The 23,403-nt window shown below is 33.7% G+C and overlaps 2 protein-coding genes across 3 annotated transcripts; one reads left to right on the top strand and one right to left on the bottom strand.

The window, feature by feature from the left end:
• LOC137385527 (peptidyl-tRNA hydrolase 2, mitochondrial-like) lies at positions 1 to 5,174 on the top strand. 2 transcript variants are annotated; one of them, XM_068072003.1, is made up of 6 exons: positions 1 to 57; positions 891 to 1,090; positions 1,520 to 1,609; positions 4,489 to 4,610; positions 4,735 to 4,847; positions 5,035 to 5,174. In XM_068072003.1, the coding sequence occupies exons 2-6, from the start codon at positions 914 to 916 to the stop codon at positions 5,082 to 5,084; spliced, it is 552 nt and encodes a 183-aa protein (XP_067928104.1). In that variant the 5' UTR covers positions 1 to 57; positions 891 to 913; the 3' UTR covers positions 5,085 to 5,174. The 2 variants fall into 2 exon arrangements, with proteins under 2 accessions (XP_067928104.1, XP_067928105.1); XM_068072004.1 differs by lacking the exon at positions 1 to 57 and having other exon boundaries at positions 878 to 1,090.
• Positions 4,968 to 22,070, bottom strand: LOC137385526 (erlin-1-like). Its single transcript, XM_068072002.1, has 9 exons — positions 21,948 to 22,070; positions 21,721 to 21,743; positions 21,414 to 21,541; positions 12,229 to 12,416; positions 10,370 to 10,502; positions 7,302 to 7,393; positions 6,888 to 6,977; positions 5,674 to 5,753; positions 4,968 to 5,458 (listed from the first exon to the last, which is right to left on the bottom strand). Exons 1-9 carry the CDS (start codon positions 22,033 to 22,035, stop codon positions 5,288 to 5,290), a joined length of 993 nt encoding a protein of 330 aa, XP_067928103.1. The 5' UTR covers positions 22,036 to 22,070; the 3' UTR covers positions 4,968 to 5,287.
• Positions 22,071 to 23,403: the final 1,333 nt, after the last annotated feature.

Below are 23,403 nucleotides of genomic sequence, written 5' to 3'. Positions count from 1 at the left end.
TCGTATTTTTGCGTTATATTTCCATTCATTGTCTGTACTAACTACCCAGCGCAAACGGTAAGTTCTTAACGTGTTTTTAGCAAATGCTGTCTGTTAAATTAACATTCCAGCAAATTTTATAATTATTTGGTATATTTGATTACTTTACAATTAGATTGACGTTGCATTGATGGAACACTCTGTGGTTGGAATGGAGCGTACCAAAACTTTAAAAAGAGGAACCAGTTTTGTAAACTGATCTTGCATTGATGCAAGTGTTGTAGTATTTTCACAGAAAGCTTCTTGCAAATAGTTTTTGTGTTATTTATAAGTTTTTCTAGCTCCTCTAGCAGGTTGGCCTCATAATTTCATGCAAATGTTAGGACGTAGTTAAGATTATAAATTATATGAGTACCACTTACTAGAGCATGATTTCATACATACTGTTGGTAAATAGCTGCTTTAAAAAATTTTTTTTGGCAACTCAATTAAAATTACCTGTTATCTGAACCATGATTGCGATACGTTCAATATTGTTGCTAAAGCAAAAACGCTCATTGAGCTAAGTGTAGCTTAATTAGATCATAAGGGGTTTAGAGGTCATATTGGTCACTGATCATTAATACACGAGATCGGCTTAAAGCGTTTCTATGGTTTATAAATGTAAATGCATGACTCTCATATGACATTGCTAAGTGTAAGTCAAACCTCATAAAATTTTGAATGTTAAATCCATTCTTGTTTGAACTAAAAAAAACCAAATGTTGCATATCACATATGAGCTTTTACAGAGCTCTCATATAATGATTTTGTTCTGAAAGGAATATAGCGACATATCCTTGCAAGCATCACTGTGCCATAACTGATATTTAATAATAATCATGTCGTCCTAGTACGTTCACTATTTTAAGGAAGCTAAGAACACGTCAAAACTATGACAAACTCATCGTCACTTGTGGTTGCTGCCGTGTCTGCCGGAGCTGGACTATTTGCCGGTTGGGTTTTGAGAACACTTATAAAACCATCTGCAATTGGATCAGCTGGAGTTTTAAGGAGATCACGGCCTTCAAGCATTGACACTGATGACAGTGATTTGTCTGATCTTGACGAGGTATATAATGCAATAATATAAGTTGCTGTTGACTTGTTGATTCGGTATCTACATTAATATAGGTTGATGTTAGCTTATAGTATTGATTAGTTATCTACAGTTATATAGGTTGATGCTAACTGTTCATTATGATTTCCAGAAAGCGTCTTGCTTAAGTGTTATGTATACTGACAATTTTAGATACCTACATTTTGATGTTTAATTTTTTGCTGTGTTTAAACCAGCATACGAGATTGTCTGACCAGCAGCCGCTCAGCCAACTGTGCAAGTTCCCTTAATTAAAAGTTTGTAGCAAGCCTCACAAGAATGTGACTGCATGGCATGTAGTATGCCATGTAATATGCTGAAATAACAGATTATCATTATGACGTCTATAGAGTGTGAGACTGGTTCAGTTATTCAAGCCATAGGTCCACTTGTTTTTTTTAGGAACCTCCAATATCAGACGCGGGGCAATACAAAATGGTAATAGTAATAAGAAATGATCTTAAGATGGGAAAAGGAAAGATTGCAGCCCAGGTTGGTGCTTGTCTTTCAGTCTTTCTCACTCTATGCATATTTACAAATGTTTATGAACACTATGCATTTTATAGATGTCCTTGTATTCATACCAAGTCTAAGTTTTCACAACTTATGATATGCTTTCATTGTATATTAGGATTTTAATGCTTTGTTCATGAAAAAGTAGAGTGCCTGATTAAGGCTGCAAGCAGTTTGGTTATAGCTCGGTTAAGGCCCCTTTTGGATTCCTTGTGTGTATCCTAGGGGCTAGTTGTGACAAAAGTATATATGGTATAGAGTACGTGATAAGCATTTATATTGCTCTAAGCATATCCACAAGTTTGAAATTATTTTTTTACTTGCCTGCCGCTTCCAGTGATATTGGATAAACCAGGTAACTACTCTATTGATGAATTGTGAACAGATTTGTGTTATAAAGCAAGTGTTTGGTTATCGTAGCTTGAAAACATAAAAATATCTATAAAGATCTCAGACCACAACTTTTGCAGACGCATCACCACGCGTGCAATTATCCACTATTAACGAACCAACCCTACTGACTCGCTTATTGTGCTTCTCCATGTACCCTATCAAAGCCTACACTACCATATTGGGTCTGTGTCTCAAAAATCTTCTATTAAATAACTCTAGTATTTATATATAGCAAAAAAGTGCATTATACAAAATGTGTGAAAAATTAAGTTACCGTAAAATCTCTATTTGAATATTGTGGCACTCTAGTTTTCAACCCTTCCTTTATAGTGGCGGTCAAATAAAGGTAGCATTCAAATAGAGGCTAGGTTGTATTTTTCAAAAAGCTCGTCAGAATTTTGGGAAGATAAATTTAACCCTTTTACGGGAAAAACGACGTCGCCTATATGTTGCACTCTCCTTCGCCCGGAGTGCCATTAACCCTTATAGATGCAAGAAATCTGCTAACTTACCTCCAACTTGTTGTAGATCTCTTAATAAATATGCATTGAGAAACCGAAACATATCTCAACCAGTTGATATCTATTGCTTGCAATAACATACGATGATATTATAGCCTGTGTCCTGCTTTGCAATTTGTTAGCTTTCAATTTTTTATTTCATTCAAAATTTGAAGGCATATTTTATTTAACAATGTTGCATAAAAGCTCATTGCATTCATTGATTTTTTGCTACAGTTAACAGCAAAGACTGGCTTTTTATGTACAATAGAAGAGGAGGTATGGGCGTCGATCCATTGTAAGCCGAGTTAAGATATAACCGCAAAGATGCTATTGAATAACATGCTATAAATCTGCAAGTTTATAAGTTATATAATTATCTACCAAATGTTACAAATATATATTCAAGAACAAGTGACATAAACAAACCATACTTCTAGTACAAGCAGAAACAAAAATTAAAATTTTTGAAACAAAGATATTTGCATTGTTTGCTCGGCCAGTTGTGTTCTGATTGTTTCTTGTTCTTCTGGCTGTTCAATACCTTCCGCAATGTCTTCTGACCTGACACTTCTTCTGCACTGCTGGACTAGTTGGTACTAGCGTCAATACAATCTTGTTAGCAGAGCAACCTTTTTATGCATTGCTATTTAAAATACTTTTCATTGTTATAAAGAAAAGCTTTTATCTGCATACGCGCTTAGCACAATCTTTAGCCTCAAATTTCAATCGTAAATGTTAAACAGTTTTTTCACATATGTCAAAGTATCCAGACCGTGTTAAACAAGGAACTGCTAGATACAGTTATTAGTTATTTCAACAGCGATGTTTTCAGTTTTAATGAAAAACCATAAATCTTTGGAGTTAAATGGATTTCGATATGAACAGCAACAATGAAAGAATTAATTGTTATTGATGTACCCGGGTCGTTATTAGTACTATTTTGTGGACAATTTTTTTACTGATCACTTATGCATTCGTGAAAATTAAAGAATGTCTCAGTGGCGCACAAATAGAGGTGGCGTTCAATTAAAGGGTAATACTCTATTTTTCAACCCTTCTCCTATTATAGTGGCACCCAAATAGAAGTGGTGTTTAAATAGAGGTTTTACAGTATATGTAAGAGCATAAACTAATACTGCTATCACTTGTCTTCTTCACGTTCATTATTTTGAAACTATGCAGAGGGCACTATGTATGAACCACTGATTCATTAGTCGAACACTGTAGAACTAAATTATGTGCAGAACTGCGTACTTGTATATAGATTTACAAAACTGCAATGTTCTGAGTAACTTTCAATGTTAAAAATTATTCTAGTTGATTGAAACATTTGCTCGAGTTTTACATGTCAAAGGTTTTACATGTTCATGTGATTATAATATAGGGTTTTACTGTAATTAGTTGGTAAAATATTGCTGTAAATGATCGCTGACTCACCTGGGTACACCTGTATTATGATAATAATGCCGCATACGGTATATGTACGGAATATTCAATCAGTTTACATTTAGCTTGCGATGTCTAATTTACTACCTACGAAAAATTTTAGTTACGATGTATGCCTGTAGAGTAAAAATTTCATAGTGGAGAAAAGGGTATAGCTCTTAGGTTGTTCAAATGTTGTAGTTTTATGCTAGTGGAATATTTTAGCAACGGTTCCAGTTTTAAACACGAACCATTATAGATGAGTTGCAAATGAAAAATTCTGATTACGATAAACAAAGACAGTGAAATGTAACATGAATAATTTTCCTTTGAGCTTTTTTGCATTTGTTCTACCTTCATCCTCGCTTAAACAAATGATTATGCGAACCACTAAACGGTGATATATAATACAGAAAATTGGCTGATGGCCCAGTGTTGGCTTTGCAGAATAGGTTGGTTTCTGAGAATAGTTGGAAATCATTGGGCTAAGATCTATTTAGAAGTGTCCTCAACAGCCAACCAATATATGTTTACTAGTCAAGTCATGCAGCTTGTGGCAGCGTGAGGAAGCTGGTTCGACACAACAAACCCATATTGCGGGCGTGGGAGAACTGTGGCCAGCCCAAAGTGGTGACTAAAGTGGAGGATGAGGCAACCCTGTAAGTCACTAGCATATTGCTGCTAACTAGTAAATGATGGATCCAGGAAATGCTTGTTTCTCTCAAACTTAGAATTTTGCACATTCCTTTCATGAATTTTTTGGTGCTATATTGTTTTGTCTAGATTGGCACTGTCAAAGCAAGCTGCTGAAGCAAATCTGGTTACACAATTGATCAGAGATGCTGGGAGAACACAAATAGCTCCTGGTTCACTGACAGCACTCGCTGTTGGGCCAGGTATGTCTGAAATACACCACCTTATTGCATTCACTGTTATTTTATGTACCTTTAGTGATTGAGCAGTTTGCTCAGGGCGCATCAAGGGGGTGGCACAAGGTGTATTACAAGCACACTTAGTTGAAGGTATGAGAATTTATATATTCAAATGTATAAAAATTGACAATTTAGGGATTTCGTTTTACAGGTCCAAATCACATAGTAGACAAGGTTACAGGAAAACTCAAACTGCTATAGCTTGAAGAGTGCGCCTACAGTCATCGCCATGGCTTCAGACCAACATTCTTTAGTCTCTACTATAGCATGAAGAAGACCCCCCCTCTACAACCCGACTCAATTATTATGATTGGTTTAAGCAAGTAGGCAAGACTTTATACAATGGAAGTGTGGCTGTAAACTAAGTCAAATGTTACACGCTAGCTTCATCAGCACAAGTTACACTATTTTTCCTCGCTTTGGTCAGTTGAGACTGTGGAGGCAGCTGTTGTTCCAGCTCCTGTCATTGTAGAGCCAGCAAACATAGTTGGAATGCTATCACCAAAATACATCTTGGTGTTGGAAGCGATTGCCTGGACTCTTACGTATTCCAAGTACTCTTTGGTGAACTTGAGCTGTAAGAACCAGCGTATTAGTTGCTATCTGACCGAATTACAGCTATGAGCTACTCTTTCAATTTACATCTAGAAATATTCTATGTTTGTAATAGTTCAATAAAAACTGGATATTTATAGTATACGTGTGTTGTCATCCAATGTTAAAATACGCTGTGGTTACATCTCTAACATCATAAGCTCAGCTGGGTAAATAATGAGACAAATTGATTCACCTTATTTGCCTCAGCCTCCTTCATTGTCTTATAATACTCAGCATCCGTCTTGGCCTTCTCCTTGGCTAGGTGAGCTTTATCTGATCAAGTAATAATAGTCATAACATTCATGTGCAAAAAAGAGACGATAGTTCTTGACAGGGTTCATGCAGAAAATGTAAACACGTCAACCAGAACAATACAGTTATTACTCCCATTGAAACAGCCCAATAACGATCGTATAAGTTGCCTCGGAATTGGAACACGCAATAAACTAAATAAATGAGAATGAACGTGTAAAATTAATTTTGCAACGAGCTGTACCGTGCTTGCTATCAGTGCCAGCCATTCCTCATATACAGCACATGTGAGACCATTCTCCTCATTTTTTGTAACTCAAAAACCACAGGCTATTGAGCCATACACTTTACCAAATGAGTTGGGTGAACCAGTAGCTATCTATAGCAAGGGTCCGATTTGTCATTCCAGCAGCCTAAATTGTATCGCTACGCAGACTGTTTTGGACGGGGAGTATACCAATGACAGCTTGCTGACCAATGGTGCCAGCTTTAGAGAAAGGCCATCGCATATACAAATATCTATCTTATTTTGTAATGGCTTGACCTCGGGAAATTTTGTCCCGAACCCTGCATATTCCCACTTATTCACAACCAGGTTTTTATAGGTCATAGAAGCCAAACACTCTTCTATATTGATATATGAAATCCTTTACCATTATCAAAAACAACAGAAACAGCTGCCAATAAACATGTTCCTAGGGAAGGTACTCAAAACTTGAAAACAAGTCTTACCCAAAGAAAAAAATGACGAAACGTCTTGACTCAAGAAAAAATAATGTTTTTCTATAGTGATCTAATAATAAAATATTTCCTTTTTTGTAAAAGATATTAAAGAAGTAAAAAGTTGTGTATTATTTTTAAATACGTAAGCATACGCAACACAGCATTAGTTATAACTAGATTAATGAGTGGAAACTTCTTTAGTACGTGTGGTAAGCATTTTATATGCAATCTCATACATATACATTTTTGCACTACATCTGATATTAATGGTTTTCCACTACTCAGGGAGGATAAAGAAGACAACTCCCCACTGCTAAAAATGAGGACAAACAACCAAACAATCCTTTAAGAAAATTAATTTGGTATTGTATAAATAATCTCATAACATGGTAGCAAAGGTTTAACAGACACCTAAAGCAATAGAATCCATACCTTCAATTTCCGAAATGGTCCTTTGAGCTTCCTTCTGTTCGATATTCTGTGTCCAGGTGATATTTGCTACTTGCTGCTGTGTTTGTGCCTCTTTCAACAACCAATTATAATGTTTACAGATCATTCAAGGACTAACAAGAAGCTTACTAGTTCTTCAACAACTAATAGAATGCTTCCTCACTTTGCAACAACCAATTACATGCATGCCTCATTTTTGGCAGCCAATAAAGTAATTTCTCACTTCCTACCAGCCACTAAGATGTACTATTCACCAAGAACTCAAGATGCATCATTGAATGCTAGCTAAGAGAGGTTGGTGCAGTAAATACACTAGTTCTAGAGCTATATTCTATGCAGTTATTGCTAACGCGACACTCAATCAGTATATAGCAAATATATTAGTATGTAGATTACCTATGATGGATCTCTTCCTCTCAGTCTCTGCCTCCTTCTCAACAACCTTTTGCCTTTGCACAGCTATAAGCAACTTTGTCTTTTCCTGTTCCCTGTGACAAAAGAAGTAAAGGGTTGGCGGCGGAGAGAAAGGTGTGACAAGCAATCAGTTGCTTCCTACAGTTCTGTGTGTATCATTAAACACAGGGTGCTGAACATTTTTGAAGCACATGTATATGTGAGTCTCAGTGCTAGAGGGTCTCTCGTACACTAGCTACACTAAGCTGAAGCACATATATATGTGAGTCTCAGTGCTAGGGGTCTCTCGTACAAGCACATGTATATGTGAGTCTCAGTGCTAGGGGGTCTCTCGTACAAGCATATGTATATGTGAGTCTCAGTGCTAGAGGGTCTCTCGTACACTAGCTACACTAAGTTTGTAACAAAAAGACGAAAGCTATTTTTAATAATGTGAATAGACATTGCATCTCTTTCTTATAGCGATGGTTGTTTTCCACCAGCTCAATTGCTACCAATCAGTTATATTATATACATGTATTATGTGTAAACTAGGATACCTACCAGTCATATTATATACATGTACTTTGTGTAACCCAAGATTACGGAATAAAATGCTTAATAAACCCAAAAATTACTCAAATGTTGAATAATTATATGCAGTCATACCTCAACAAAAAAGCTTAATGCATTCCGGGACTGAGCTCGTATGTCAATTTTCTCGTATTTTAAAGAAATATTTTCTACATGAAATAACTAAATAAAAATTAATCCATAGCCATCTTCTAAAAAAAACATCTAAAAACAGGATATTACGCTGACCCAATTCACTACCTACACTCAAAAAGTAACACATCCCTATCTAGTGGTTATGATCTGCAATCAAATGTAACATTTTTATGTACAGTTCTGTATAGAGTTGTTACCTTTGAGACAAACATAACGGCTAACGGTTGTGTGAGAGAGACTTGACAGTAACACGTTTGGCACGTTAAGCTTTTGTGACACTATGTAACATAAACTTTTAATTTATCTAAAATAAATTTAGCTTACTAACCACACACTAAAAAATAAGTCGTAATCTTACACTAAACTTAATATAATTTTGTATTCATTTTCATCATCCACTTCTGGTTTCTTTTTGCCTCACTTTCACTATTACTTTTAGCCAGTTTTTTTTAAACTTTTTCAAACTGATGCGACGAAAAAGGCCAAACGATGCTGTTCTCGAAAATGGCCCCTCGCATGTTTGGCCACCTAGCGGCCGCATTCAGAACTAGCTCGTATACTCCTTTCTCAAATTTGTCTCGTATCTCAAGGCAAAAACTTGCTTGATATTTTGCTCGTATCTCACATTTCTCGCATGTAGGACCACGCGTATGCTGAGGTATGACTGTATTAGGACAAAGAAAAAATAAGCTAGATGTTAAAGCTACAATCATAGTATCTGTAAAAAGAAGCTAAACATAACCCAACAAATGGCTGAGAAACACATGTACGTGCTAGCACCCTATAGTTCATCATCATAAGATAAAATTGGTAGTAATACAATCCTGGGGGGCTGTAATGAAAACCAACGCCAAAATAGCTGCCATGCACTTATTTACTCCCACATGAAATGAACAAGCAAGCCAATCTGAAGATCAATATCAACCTTTACTGTTCATGAACAAATTATGGGAGAAAGGTTACGATAATATCATCTATCTACCACATCAGCTCCGCTGATCGCCTTGTGCAAAGGTCCAGTCGCAAAACCCATAAAATGGTGAACAAGCTGCAAAAACAGCTTTTCAGAAAGTGAATAGCGATTTAATTTTCATATCAGACAGGTAACTGTAGAATCCAGGCAAAGTGCGCTGTCACAGGCTAATAATAGGAATGAGTTAGCCAGTGACAGGATAAGAGTCAACAATCTTTGTGTGAAGAACCGAAAGAAATTAGCCAGCCTGTATTTACTGCTCAACGATTGGCTTATAGCTAAACGATCTGCTTTCATCTTGTGATGGGCAGCTATTCACTGTTAAACAGCCAGCACCTGAATGTTCAGCCATAAAAGATGAACTTACACACCAAACTTTAGTATGTTTTATCATAAAGTATCAGTATTTTTCTAGCATTTGAATTTGTTTTTGATGTTTGAGGTGATCTGACCACCAGGATATTTCAGGATTAAAATCAACAAAACTTGATCGAGGTTAAAACGCTCAGAAGAAAAATACATTCGAAATGACGTCACTAGTTGCTATCGTTGCTATAGTTGATATCAGCTATTGTTGATATCGGCTATTACGCTTAAGTTGCAGAGTTACGATTCTCTGTTCAGTCGGACTCTTTGCGACTATGATGCCAAAATCACACAATGGCTTGCTCTGACCGTTTTAACTCTGATCAAGTTTTGTAGATTTTAATCTAGAAACATCCTAGCAGTCAGATCACCTCAAACATCAAAACTATCACACAAAAAATACCTATACTTTTTGATAAAATTTGGTGCAAATTCATCTTTAATAGTGAAGGTGAGACGATACGGTTTCACTTACATCTCTTCATAGTTTCACTTACATCTCTTCATAGTTTCACTTACATCTCTTCATAGTTTCATTTACATCTCTTCATAGTTTCACTTACATCTCTTCATAGTTTCACTTACATCTCTTCATAGTTTCACTTACATCTCTTCATAGTTTCACTTACATCTCTTCATAGTTTCACTTACATCTCTTCATAGTTTCACTTACATCTCTTCATAGTTTCACTTACATCTCTTCATAGTTTCACTTACATCTCTTCATAGTTTCACTTACATCTCTTCATAGTTTCACTTACATCTCTTCATAGTTTCACTTACATCTCTTCATAGTTTAACTTACATCTCTTCATAGTTTCACTTACATCTCTTCATAGTTTCACTTACATCTCTTCATAGTTTCACTTACATCTCTTCATAGTTTCACTTACATCTCTTCATAGTTTCACTTACATCTCTTCATAGTTTCACTTACATCTCTTCATAGTTTCACTTACATCTCTTCATAGTTTCACTTACATCTCTTCATAGTTTCACTTACATCTCTTCATAGTTTCTCCTAATAGTTTCAGGTATCTTTGGTTTGGTCACTCGAACTGCCTGCACTATAAGACCTGGAGCAAGCATATACAAGTCCTGCTGCAGGGCTTTCTTCAAATTCTCATCGATCTGATCTGCAGAAGACAGAAACAGCTTAATAAATTAACTTGAAGAGGTAAAATGAGGATACCAAACATGGCATCAGCTACCTGTGGTACCAGCAGATATACACTCTTTATAGTCACAATATAGAAGAGAAACCTTGTAGTCTGATAAAAGAAATCTGTGTAATAGTAGAAGAACTCACAACAAGTAAATGAATCAAATAAAGAACACCCTATCTAAGTTAATAAAGCTGGTATAATAAAGCAAGGAGAATCTGGTAGATACATAAGTATAAATCTATAAATGTGTGTACCTGTATAAATATAGCAGGTATGATATAGCAAGTATAACACAACATAAATAGTATAGCAGGTATAATATACTGAACAAGACACAATATGGTAACAGCTATAACACAGCGGGTAACATGTAGCGGGTACAATGAGAAAAGAACTTCTCATTTAATTAGACATACATGGATATGACAAATGCATCTTATTCAAGGAAACCATAATAAAATTACAAACATGTTAGAAGTCGAGACTAAGTGAAAAGGGGCAAGGTGTAAATGGAAAAAAGTCAAGGTATAATTTATTTGGAGCTTTTGATATTAGTTGAGCTTACGACGCAAAAATCAATTTCCATAATGCTAACAAGGCACTTCCAAAATTTAGCCTAATATTTCTACAAAAACAACTCACTCACTCAATCAGACCTTAAAGGTTGACTTGCAACAAAATTCACATTACAGTTATTTGGTATCAAAAGATTCACCATGTCTTACTCTGTTGTGTTGTAAGTGCCAAATATGTGGAAAAGTGATAACAAGCTCTTAAAAGTTCAAAAACGAAAAGCCGCCATAGATTGGAATCTCTTTATTTCGATGACGTAACCACGAAATTTGGTTATCGTCTTGTCACGTATGTTCTCACGTGAATTGAAAGGCCAATACAAAGCTCAATATAAAACTTACCGTAGTACTAGTTTATGACAAACACTTCGGGTTTCACCGAAGACCCCGTATCAAATATAGATGCTCGCTACTTTACAGTTTTGTTTCGGCATTATTCAATCGTCAAGTCGTAATCTGATCATGTGACCCAATACTTCGCAAATAATTTTTGCAGCACTTTTCGATTATCACAGGTGACCAACAGGCTCGTCATGATTATCAGACAATGATATGTACTCCTTCGAGCTAAGGTTAAAAGGTTTAACGATTTTTTACGGTAAGTAATAAGATATCACTGCTAAAAGTGACAGCATTACAATCACGATAAAACAGACGCGTAAGAACAATAGACATAGTTTTATTGAATGCGTGAAGTATATTTGTGAAAATATTTCGACGAATAAGGTTGCAAGAAGGTGTAAACAGAAACCATCTCTCACAACTACATCACATATGTGCCGTTTCGGAAAGGGAATCCATTTTGCATCTACAACACAACAGAGTAAGACACGGTGAATCTTTTCATATTAAATAATGGTAATGTGAATTTTGTTGGAAGTCAACCTTTAAAACAAGGCATCGCCCTCATAATATGCCATATCTCTTTATTTAGCCCTTTTTATATGAAGCTAAATGCTGAAACTACATGAAAATCATCAGCGTTCATGAAAACTGAGGTCAAAAACCAATCGCAGGACTAGAATAATACTATGCACTAACATATGTGGGTGTTGAGTTTAATGAAAGTTACAAGTCTAAAGCTAGTGTTGGAGAATAAAGCGCATCTAGCATGTCTGACTGACCGAAGAGATCAATGTAGACTTCCTGCAATGTGTGCACACTGCAGAACTGGTTGAGTTCGTGGTGAATCTTATTGTAGATGAGAGTCTTGTCATAGTCAGCCGTGTAGTTCTTCACTATGGCATAGGCAGCGCCCGCCTGCAGAATGTTCACTACTTCAACACGGTCAAAGTAGATCATCACTCCACCACTGCATAACAATGGAGCCATATCTACGCTAGCAGACTAGTTCAGTTATCCACTACTCGCTATCTATGCTGCGCTAGCAAGTTCTCATAACAGCTAGCATACCGAACCGCAAGTTTTAAAACACTGCTTGTACTTATATATTGGAGCGAGTTTATCGATAAACATTTGATAGCGTTTGTACATGTATCTATAGATGAACATTTGATACAGTTTATGCATATACCGTAGATGAGTATTTGATACAGTTTATGCATATACCATAGATGAACATTTGATAGCGTTTGTACATGTACCTATAGATGAACATTTGATACAGTTTATGCATATACCGTAGATGAGTATTTGATACAGTTTATGCATATACCATAGATGAACAATTGATAGCGTTTGTACATGTACCTATAGATGAACATTTGAACCAGTTTATGCATGTACCTATAGATGAACATTTGATACAGTTTATGCATATACCGTAGATGAATATTTGATATGCTTTATACAGACAGCTGAATATTTCATTTATTTTATGCATGTACAAAGAGGTGAATATTTGATGTAGTTTATGCATGTACATAGAGATGAATAATTGATATAGTTTATGCATGTACATAAAGGTGAATATTTGATGTAGTTTATGCATGTACATAGAGATGAATAATTGATATAGTTTATGCATGTACATAGAGATGAATATTTGATGTAGTTTATGCATGTACATAGAGGTGAATATTTGATGTAGTTTATGCATGTACATAGAGGTGAATAATTGATATAGTTTATGTATGTACATAGAGGTGAATATTTGATGTAGTTTATGCATGTACATAGAGATGAATATTTGATGTAGTTTATGCATGTACATAGAGGTGAATATTTGATATAGTTTATGCATGTACATAGAGATGAATATTTGATGTAGTTTATGCATGTACATAGAGATGAATATTTGATATAGTTTATGCATGTACATAGAGATGAATATTTGATGTAGTTTATGCATGTACATAGAGATGAATAATTGATATAGTTTATGCATGTACATAGAGGTGAATATTTGATGTAGTTTATGTATGTACATAGAGGTGAATATTTGATGTAGTTTATGCATGTACATAGAGATGAATAATTGATGTAGTTTATGCATGTACAAAGAGGTGAATATTTGATGTAGTTTATGCATGTACATAGAGATGAATATTTGATGTAGTTTATGCATGTACATAGAGATGAATATTTGATGTATTTTATGCATGTACAAAGAGGTGAATATTTGATGTAGTTTATGCATGTACATAGAGATGAATAATTGATATAGTTTATGCATGTACATAGAGATGAATATTTGATGTAGTTTATGCATGTACATAGAGATGAATATTTGATGTAGTTTATGCATGTACATAGAGATGAATATTTGATGTAGTTTATGCATGTACATAGAGATGAATATTTGATGTAGTTTATGCATGTACATAGAGATGAATAATTGATATAGTTTATGCATGTACATAGAGGTGAATATTTGATGTAGTTTATGCATGTACATAGAGATGAATAATTGATGTAGTTTATGCATGTACATAGAGGTGAATATTTGATGTAGTTTATGCATGTACATAGAGATGAATAATTGATGTAGTTTATGCATGTACAAAGAGGTGAATATTTGATGTAGTTTATGCATGTACATAGAGATGAATATTTGATGTAGTTTATGCATGTACATAGAGATGAATATTTGATGTATTTTATGCATGTACAAAGAGGTGAATATTTGATGTAGTTTATGCATGTACATAGAGATGAATAATTGATATAGTTTATGCATGTACATAGAGATGAATATTTGATGTAGTTTATGCATGTACATAGAGATGAATATTTGATGTAGTTTATGCATGTACATAGAGATGAATAATTGATATAGTTTATGCATGTACAAAGAGATGAATATTTGATGTATTTTATGCATGTACATAGAGGTGAATATTTGATGTAGTTTATGCATGTACATAGAGATGAATAATTGATGTAGTTTATGCATGTACATAGAGATGAATAATTGATGTAGTTTATGCATGTACATAGAGGTGAATATTTGATGTAGTTTATGCATGTACATAGAGATGAATAATTGATGTAGTTTATGCATGTACAAAGAGGTGAATATTTGATGTAGTTTATGCATGTACATAGAGATGAATATTTGATGTAGTTTATGCATGTACATAGAGATGAATATTTGATGTATTTTATGCATGTACAAAGAGGTGAATATTTGATGTAGTTTATGCATGTACATAGAGATGAATAATTGATATAGTTTATGCATGTACATAGAGATGAATATTTGATGTAGTTTATGCATGTACATAGAGATGAATATTTGATGTAGTTTATGCATGTACATAGAGATGAATAATTGATATAGTTTATGCATGTACAAAGAGATGAATATTTGATGTATTTTATGCATGTACATAGAGGTGAATATTTGATGTAGTTTATGCATGTACATAGAGATGAATAATTGATATAGTTTATGCATGTACATAGAGATGAATATTTGATGTAGTTTATGCATGTACATAGAGATGAATATTTGATGTAGTTTATGCATGTACATAGAGATGAATAATTGATATAGTTTATGCATGTACAAAGAGATGAATATTTGATGTATTTTATGCATGTACATAGAGGTGAATATTTGATGTAGTTTATGCATGTACATAGAGATGAATAATTGATGTAGTTTATGCATGTACATAGAGGTGAATATTTGATGTAGTTTATGCATGTACATAGAGATGAATAATTGATGTAGTTTATGCATGTACAAAGAGGTGAATATTTGATGTAGTTTATGCATGTACATAGAGATGAATATTTGATGTAGTTTATGCATGTACATAGAGATGAATATTTGATGTAGTTTATGCATGTACATAGAGATGAATAATTGATGTAGTTTATGCATGTACATAGAGATGAATAATTGATATAGTTTATGCATGTACAAAGAGGTGAATATTTGATGTAGTTTATGCATGTACAAAGAGGTGAATATTTGATGTAGTTTATGCATGTACATAGAGATGAATATTTGATGTAGTTTATGCATGTACATAGAGATGAATAATTGATGTAGTTTATGCATGTACATAGAGATGAATAATTGATATAGTTTATGCATGTACAAAGAGGTGAATATTTGATGTAGTTTATGCATGTACAAAGAGGTGAATATTTGATGTAGTTTATGCATGTACATAGAGATGAATAATTGATATAGTTTATGCATGTACATAGAGATGAATATTTGATGTAGTTTATGCATGTACATAGAGATGAATATTTGATGTAGTTTATGCATGTACATAGAGATGAATAATTGATATAGTTTATGCATGTACAAAGAGATGAATATTTGATGTATTTTATGCATGTACATAGAGGTGAATATTTGATGTAGTTTATGCATGTACATAGAGATGAATATTTGATGTAGTTTATGCATGTACAAAGAGATGAATATTTGATGTAGTTTATGCATGTACATAGAGATGAATATTTGATGTAGTTTATGCATGTACATAGAGATGAATAATTGATATAGTTTATGCATGTACATAGAGGTGAATATTTGATGTAGTTTATGCATGTACATAGAGATGAATAATTGATGTAGTTTATGCATGTACAAAGAGGTGAATATTTGATGTAGTTTATGCATGTACATAGAGATGAATATTTGATGTAGTTTATGCATGTACATAGAGATGAATAATTGATATAGTTTATGCATGTACATAGAGGTGAATATTTGATGTAGTTTATGCATGTACATAGAGATGAATAATTGATGTAGTTTATGCATGTACAAAGAGGTGAATATTTGATGTAGTTTATGCATGTACATAGAGGTGAATATTTGATGTAGTTTATGCATGTACATAGAGATGAATATTTGATGTAGTTTATGCATGTACATAGAGGTGAATATTTGATGTAGTTTATGCATGTACAAAGAGGTGAATATTTGATGTAGTTTATGCATGTACATAGAGATGAATAATTGATGTAGTTTATGCATGTACATAGAGATGAATAATTGATATAGTTTATGCATGTACATAGGGATGAATATTTGATGTAGTTTATGCATGTACATAGAGATGAATATTTGATGTATTTTATGCATGTACAAAGAGGTGAATATTTGATGTAGTTTATGCATGTACAGACAGCTGAATATTTGATGTAGTTTATGCATGTACAAAGAGGTGAATATTTGATGTAGTTTATGCATGTACATAGAGATGAATAATTGATGTAGTTTATGCATGTACATAGCGATGAATAATTGATATAGTTTATGCATGTACATAGAGATGAATAATTGATGTAGTTTATGCATGTACATAGAGGTGAATATTTGATGTAGTTTATGCATGTACATAGAGGTGAATATTTGATGTAGTTTATGCATGTACATAGAGATGAATAATTGATATGGTTTATGCATGTACAAAGAGATGAATATTTGATGTAGTTTATGCATGTACATAGAGATGAATATTTGATGTAGTTTATGCATGTACATAGAGATGAATAATTGATATAGTTTATGCATGTACATAGAGGTGAATATTTGATGTAGTTTATGCATGTACATAGAGATGAATAATTGATGTAGTTTATGCATGTACAAAGAGGTGAATATTTGATGTAGTTTATGCATGTACATAGAGATGAATATTTGATGTAGTTTATGCATGTACATAGAGATGAATAATTGATATAGTTTATGCATGTACATAGAGGTGAATATTTGATGTAGTTTATGCATGTACATAGAGATGAATAATTGATGTAGTTTATGCATGTACAAAGAGGTGAATATTTGATGTAGTTTATGCATGTACATAGAGGTGAATATTTGATGTAGTTTATACATGTACATAGAGATGAATAATTGATGTAGTTTATGCATGTACATAGAGGTGAATATTTGATGTAGTTTATGCATGTACATAGAGATGAATAATTGATATAGTTTATGCATGTACATAGAGATGAATATTTGATGTAGTTTATGCATGTACATAGAGGTGAATATTTGATGTAGTTTATGCATGTACATAGAGATGAATATTTGATGTAGTTTATGCATGTACATAGAGGTGAATATTTGATGTAGTTTATGCATGTACAAAGAGGTGAATATTTGATGTAGTTTATGCATGTACATAGAGATGAATAATTGATGTAGTTTATGCATGTACATAGAGATGAATAATTGATATAGTTTATGCATGTACATAGGGATGAATATTTGATGTAGTTTATGCATGTACATAGAGATGAATATTTGATGTATTTTATGCATGTACAAAGAGGTGAATATTTGATGTAGTTTATGCATGTACAGACAGCTGAATATTTGATGTAGTTTATGCATGTACAAAGAGGTGAATATTTGATGTAGTTTATGCATGTACATAGAGATGAATAATTGATGTAGTTTATGCATGTACATAGCGATGAATAATTGATATAGTTTATGCATGTACATAGAGATGAATAATTGATGTAGTTTATGCATGTACATAGAGGTGAATATTTGATGTAGTTTATGCATGTACATAGAGATGAATAATTGATATAGTTTATGCATGTACATAGAGATGAATATTTGATATAATTTATGCATGTACAAAGAGGTGAATATTTGATGTAGTTTATGCATGTACATAGAGGTGAATATTTGATGTAGTTTATGCATGTACATAGAGATGAATAATTGATATAGTTTATGCATGTACATAGAGATGAATAATTGATATAGTTTATGCATGTACATAGAGATGAATATTTGATATAGTTTATGCATGTACATAGAGATGAATAATTGATATAGTTTATGCATGTACATAGAGGTGAATATTTGATGTAGTTTATGCATGTACATAGAGATGAATAATTGATATAGTTTATGCATGTACATAGAGATGAATAATTGATATAGTTTATGCATGTACATAGAGATGAATAATTGATGTAGTTTATGCATGTACATAGAGATGAATAATTGATGTAGTTTATGCATGTACATAGAGGTGAATATTTGATGTATTTTATGCATGTACATAGAGGTGAATATTTGATGTAGTTTATGTATGTACATAGAGGTGAATAATTGATATAGTTTATGCATGTACATAGAGGTGAATAATTGATACAACCAACATTTGATCGCTCTAATATAATAAACTAAGGCTGCCCTGTGACCTTGCGAAGAGCCAACGCATGTCTGGTTAGTTCATTAATCACTAAGAAATTTAATGAAAATCTATTTCAAGACATCTAATCAACTTGCAGAAACAAATTGTCATTCAAAGTCTGGAGTTTACCTGACTGAGTTTATGCAATTTGTTTATGCAATCTGACCTTTACTTAAAGATGTGGTTGCGTCAAAAAGGTCGATTTAATGAAATTAAGACCAATAAAAGGCTAAAACATCAGCTACAATTTGATGTCATTTTTGTCTTTGTAGATCAATCCTGTCCAGAGATATATGCGTTTGAATGAGGCCATCTTTTAAAAATCTCAGATTCCAACAGGTGCTTCATTCGTGACGTTACTAGTGATACATCTGAAAAGAGTCCACGAGCGATAAATATAAGATCGCTTTATTAGCCAATCATCAGCGCAAAATCTTTATATAGGTCGTAATAAATGTTATCACTCGTAAAACGCGTTCTCTGTGATCTCAAATTTTGGGATTTTACTCTATTATTAAATCGCATGGACATCGATATTTACTAAATTAATTAACGTCGTTACTTTAATGAATTACTCGATCAACACATTTTATTGACGAACAACAGAATTGTAAAAATTACTGCAAAGTTACTGCGAAAGTGACTCCGAGTTTTCTGTGCATCAAGTGGTTAAAGTGCTACGGAGGAAGATAGGAGAATGGAGGTAAATTTATATCTTTTACTTTGAGTCTCCTATAGGATATACTGTTGAGTTTACATTCAGATTATATTTCCCTGTTTGAGGTTATAATGTAATTTCCTGCGCGCGCGTGCGAGATACGTATGCACGGTGAGTTCTTGACGGCTTCTTTTTAATCCATAGCATCTAGCAATACAATGGCTTAGATTGATGAATAATTATACTAAAGGTAATAATTTTAGTACTCATTAATACATGTACTAATTAATAGAATTATACTTTTTTGCTATCACCAATCATCGTTTTATAATTTTTTATCGTTTCACCTAGCTATATTTGCTTCAATTTTCTTTGGCAGTTTAGCTAGTAAATTTGATTTATGATTTGACTTTAGATGTTTACTTCTCACTTGTAGAAAGTGAAAAAAATCAATTGATCAATGCACATCTTTAACTTCCAGAACCAACGCTTCGAATTGTTGGCTTGGCGTACTTATGCTTTTGTTAAACATTTATTCATTTTTAAAATTACACTCGCAATTTATCCAACTCCCAATTTGAAAGCTTTCAGTAGATACGCGTTAAAATGACATATCTATGAATGACATATACACGTATTTATTGCATTTGTTTTACTAATTACAGGATGTTTATGTGGTCCCACCAGCCGAAGCAGCTTTGTCAGTGTGGAAAGTGCCATAAATGGGAAAGAGAGACTTGAATGTGTGCTGCAGCAGATGAATTTGTCTTATTGTATAAGCTGAAACTATGTAAAATTATATAATAAAATAATATTGTTGAAGATAATGCAAAACATGATTTGCAGAACATTGAATACATCATAGCCCCGCTGACACCTGTGCTGAAATCTTGTCTGATAGATGGATTTATGAAGTGCAATCAGAGCTGCACGGACAGGCACTTTCGCATAGTCCGACGAATTGTTTAGTACTTGCCGCCCCCCCCCCAGGATAGGCGACAGGCATCATGTGGGCGGGACTTTTGGGGGCTGTATATCATTAGAGTGGGTAGTGACAAAACTGTGCCGATACAAAGACCTTATTCTACGTAGTTTGCTCAAACGTAATTACCATAGACCGGTAAAATTGATAGTCAGTACTAAGATGTTTACACAGCATTTAGAAGAAGCTAATATGACAAGTTTTTTAATTTTTCTTGTTTGAGGCATTTGAGACATTGGTAATAATGTATCTGTAGCTGGATTTAAAATTTTATTCTAGTCAACAAATACAAGATAAAATATATGCCAATAGAGTCGCGTAGGACTAGACTTTTATCACAATAGCCGATGTGAATACGAGAGATAGAGACAGGTTGTATCACACGTTACATCATTTTGGGCAAGTTTTTTTGGCCTGAGCGTTTTTACCGCGACCAATTTTTTCGATTTTAAGCTTAAAATATCTTGACAATGAGATCGGCTAACACAACAAACAGCATATCAACTGATAGACAAAGAACAATACTTTCTTTTAAAATCAACTCAAATTTGACGCAACCACATCTTTAATAACGTCTAATCTCATACATCATTCATCGGTAGGTTTAGTGGGTCAGCTGACATGGGTCAGCAGTCAGCCCTAAGTAGTGCGCAGTTAGCGATGAGAGAAATCAACTGACTCCCTGGTCCAGTTAACATCCCAAACTGAATGTGAATAAATAGACAATATAATAAGTTAAATACTATGCGAGATACTAAGATACACGACACTAAGCAATATATTATCAGTTATGGTGATAATATCTATAGAAAGAAATATGAACACTGTCGTAGCTTATAATATAGTAAGACACAAGTTAGTAGTTGGCAGAAAAACCTAAAACAAATACAAAGCTAGAAAAGTTATGGTTTTAATTCTGCGTTTTGTTTTATAAAGAATGTGTTAATTTTTCTCCGCTCGAACTGATCGGCGATATGAGCATTGTTTTGTTCAACTAAGCATTAAGTAAAGCACCGCTGTAAAACAGGAACACTCAAGAAGACTGTAGCATGAACACAATATAGAAGTTACCTTGTACCACACGGTACATTCTTAATCTGATCAGTCTGCATTGTTGTCTGCACGCTACGGAAGTTTGTAACTAATGGTATCATGAGGTGATAGCCAGGGCCACTGATAGAAGAAAGCAATGCTCCACCCTAAAAAACCAGTTATAGTTTACAGTCAAGCCAGCCTATAGTTGCATGAGCTCTTCGGCATGCAAGAACATTTTATGCTATTTTAAAGATGTTAGTATAGAAAAATAGCGTATGAGACCTTAGAACAGACATGAAATGTCTGAAGGTCATACAGATTAACAACAACTATAATAACTTACACGATAATAGACTCCGACATGACCTAAAATAAGAGAAGGAATGGGTTAGCTTGAGGGCCACAGTGAAACAACAGCAAGAACTCTGTTGATTGCGCTAACGTGTCTACTCGGTAAAATAACGTGATAATGAATGTTATATTACAAATGTCAATGGGCCCAGTATTCACACTAGACACGCGCATGAGGGACATGAAATCAATGCTCAGCTATGCACTCCGCCATCTTACCCTCCTCAATCTTGTGGAAAGAGCTGTGCATAGCTAATCCTGCGACTAGCACAAGTATGATTGGAAGAATATCTTTTAATGTAGCCATGAGTGAGCATCAATACCTTCAGATCAAACACAAACCTAGAAAAGAAAGAATGTTAATGAAGGAAATCCCATAAAATATGCACGGATATTATTAGTTAGTTTTGTGTTGAATAGTCATAGTGCAATGTTCTCGAAATATTCCACCTAAGACATTGAAATTCAGTTTAAATTTTCATTGTCCGTCATAAGCTGCAATAAGTACATGTCTCTATCTGAATAAAAAAATCAACTTTAGTATTTATTCTCTAAAATTCTCAAAAAAAGCTGGGATAAGCACGTATTTGAGTTGTTTGAATTTGCCATATTAAATACAAACAACAAATTCTCTTTATTCCATGTGCTGCAAAACAGTCTTCTCTAAACAAGGAAATGTTACCTAATGCAACTGCAGCTCAGACTTGATTTGTTCCTATTATTGTTCACAATTACTCATATTTTGATCATTGACAAAGAACTAGGAGTTACTGAAAGTAGGGAACAAGTTCATTTCTTTGGCTATACATGTATTTATAAAATGCAGTGGGTGTATTTCTGCGTATCTTTCGTTGTCTATACGATCTGCATGTCATACAGACTACCAAATAGCTGTACAGAACTGCTTTCAATTTGGCATGTAGATCACTGGCCTCACAAAAAAGTTTTTAATGTTTCCCAAATGTCTCTTTTAATTGAATCAACATATAATGCACTGTAAAAAATAATATCTGTCAGCTACCATTTTGAGGTCTAATGAATTCCCTTGGTAACAAAGTAAAATCACTAATATTGCTATTTAATGCGCTTCTCTAGAATTTAAAATATGCCAAAATGTTTAAGAAATTTAGGTTGTTTGTTAGTTTGTTAACCGTATTGTTATAGTTTTCTATTCTGGTAGTGTATTGGTCAGTTTTACTGTTTCACGAACGAACTTGAAATTGTGTTTCTCATGATTCACAACTTTCTTGCATTATAGATTTACTCATACGTTTGAGATTAATCAATTGGGGTAATTCTGAGCCATTGCTGTTAATTAGTTTTGCCTCAGAGTTGTTATTTCAGTAAAATTCATTAAAAATAACCAGATGCGTTACAAATAATATATTTGCCTTTTCAATCACAAAATTTCATAATTTTTTCGATTCATACAGAGAGAATGAAAGCAAATGTGCAATAAGTCCTTTCCAGAAAACATAGGCTGACCTGAAAAACTTTTTATTTGCCGCTATCAATTTTTAGCTAGTTTTCGCCATTATTAATTATTACTCATTTTTTATATGTTCCTCATCTGTGTACAACATGTAAGTTTTTTTGTAATAAAAGCTCTTATATCTACCTTTGAACTTGTAGCAGTATAAAATGCTAACAATCTCACTTTGATGCACACTCAAAT

This window comes from Watersipora subatra, chromosome 1, assembly GCF_963576615.1.
Source record: "Watersipora subatra chromosome 1, tzWatSuba1.1, whole genome shotgun sequence".
Taxonomy (NCBI): domain Eukaryota; kingdom Metazoa; phylum Bryozoa; class Gymnolaemata; order Cheilostomatida; family Watersiporidae; genus Watersipora; species Watersipora subatra.
The sequence above is the reverse complement of the archived record's forward strand: the minus strand, read 5'-3'. Positions and strand labels throughout refer to the sequence as shown.

Bases quoted from the DNA above. Each gene is read 5' to 3' on its own strand.
- LOC137385526 (XM_068072002.1), bottom strand. From the start codon at position 22,035: ATGGCTACATTAAAAGATATTCTTCCAATCATACTTGTGCTAGTCGCA. The intron at 21,542-21,720 runs GTAAGTTATTAT...CTGGTTTTTTAG, and splicing joins ATGTCGGAGTCTATTATCGT to GGTGGAGCATTGCTTTCTTC. The intron at 5,459-5,673 runs GTGAATCAATTT...TGGTTCTTACAG, and splicing joins AGGAGGCTGAGGCAAATAAG to CTCAAGTTCACCAAAGAGTA.
- LOC137385527 (XM_068072003.1), top strand. From the start codon at position 914: ATGACAAACTCATCGTCACTTGTGGTTGCTGCCGTGTCTGCCGGAGCT. The intron at 4,611-4,734 runs GTAAGTCACTAG...TGTTTTGTCTAG, and splicing joins GTGGAGGATGAGGCAACCCT to ATTGGCACTGTCAAAGCAAG. The intron at 4,848-5,034 runs GTATGTCTGAAA...TTCGTTTTACAG, and splicing joins AGCACTCGCTGTTGGGCCAG to GTCCAAATCACATAGTAGAC.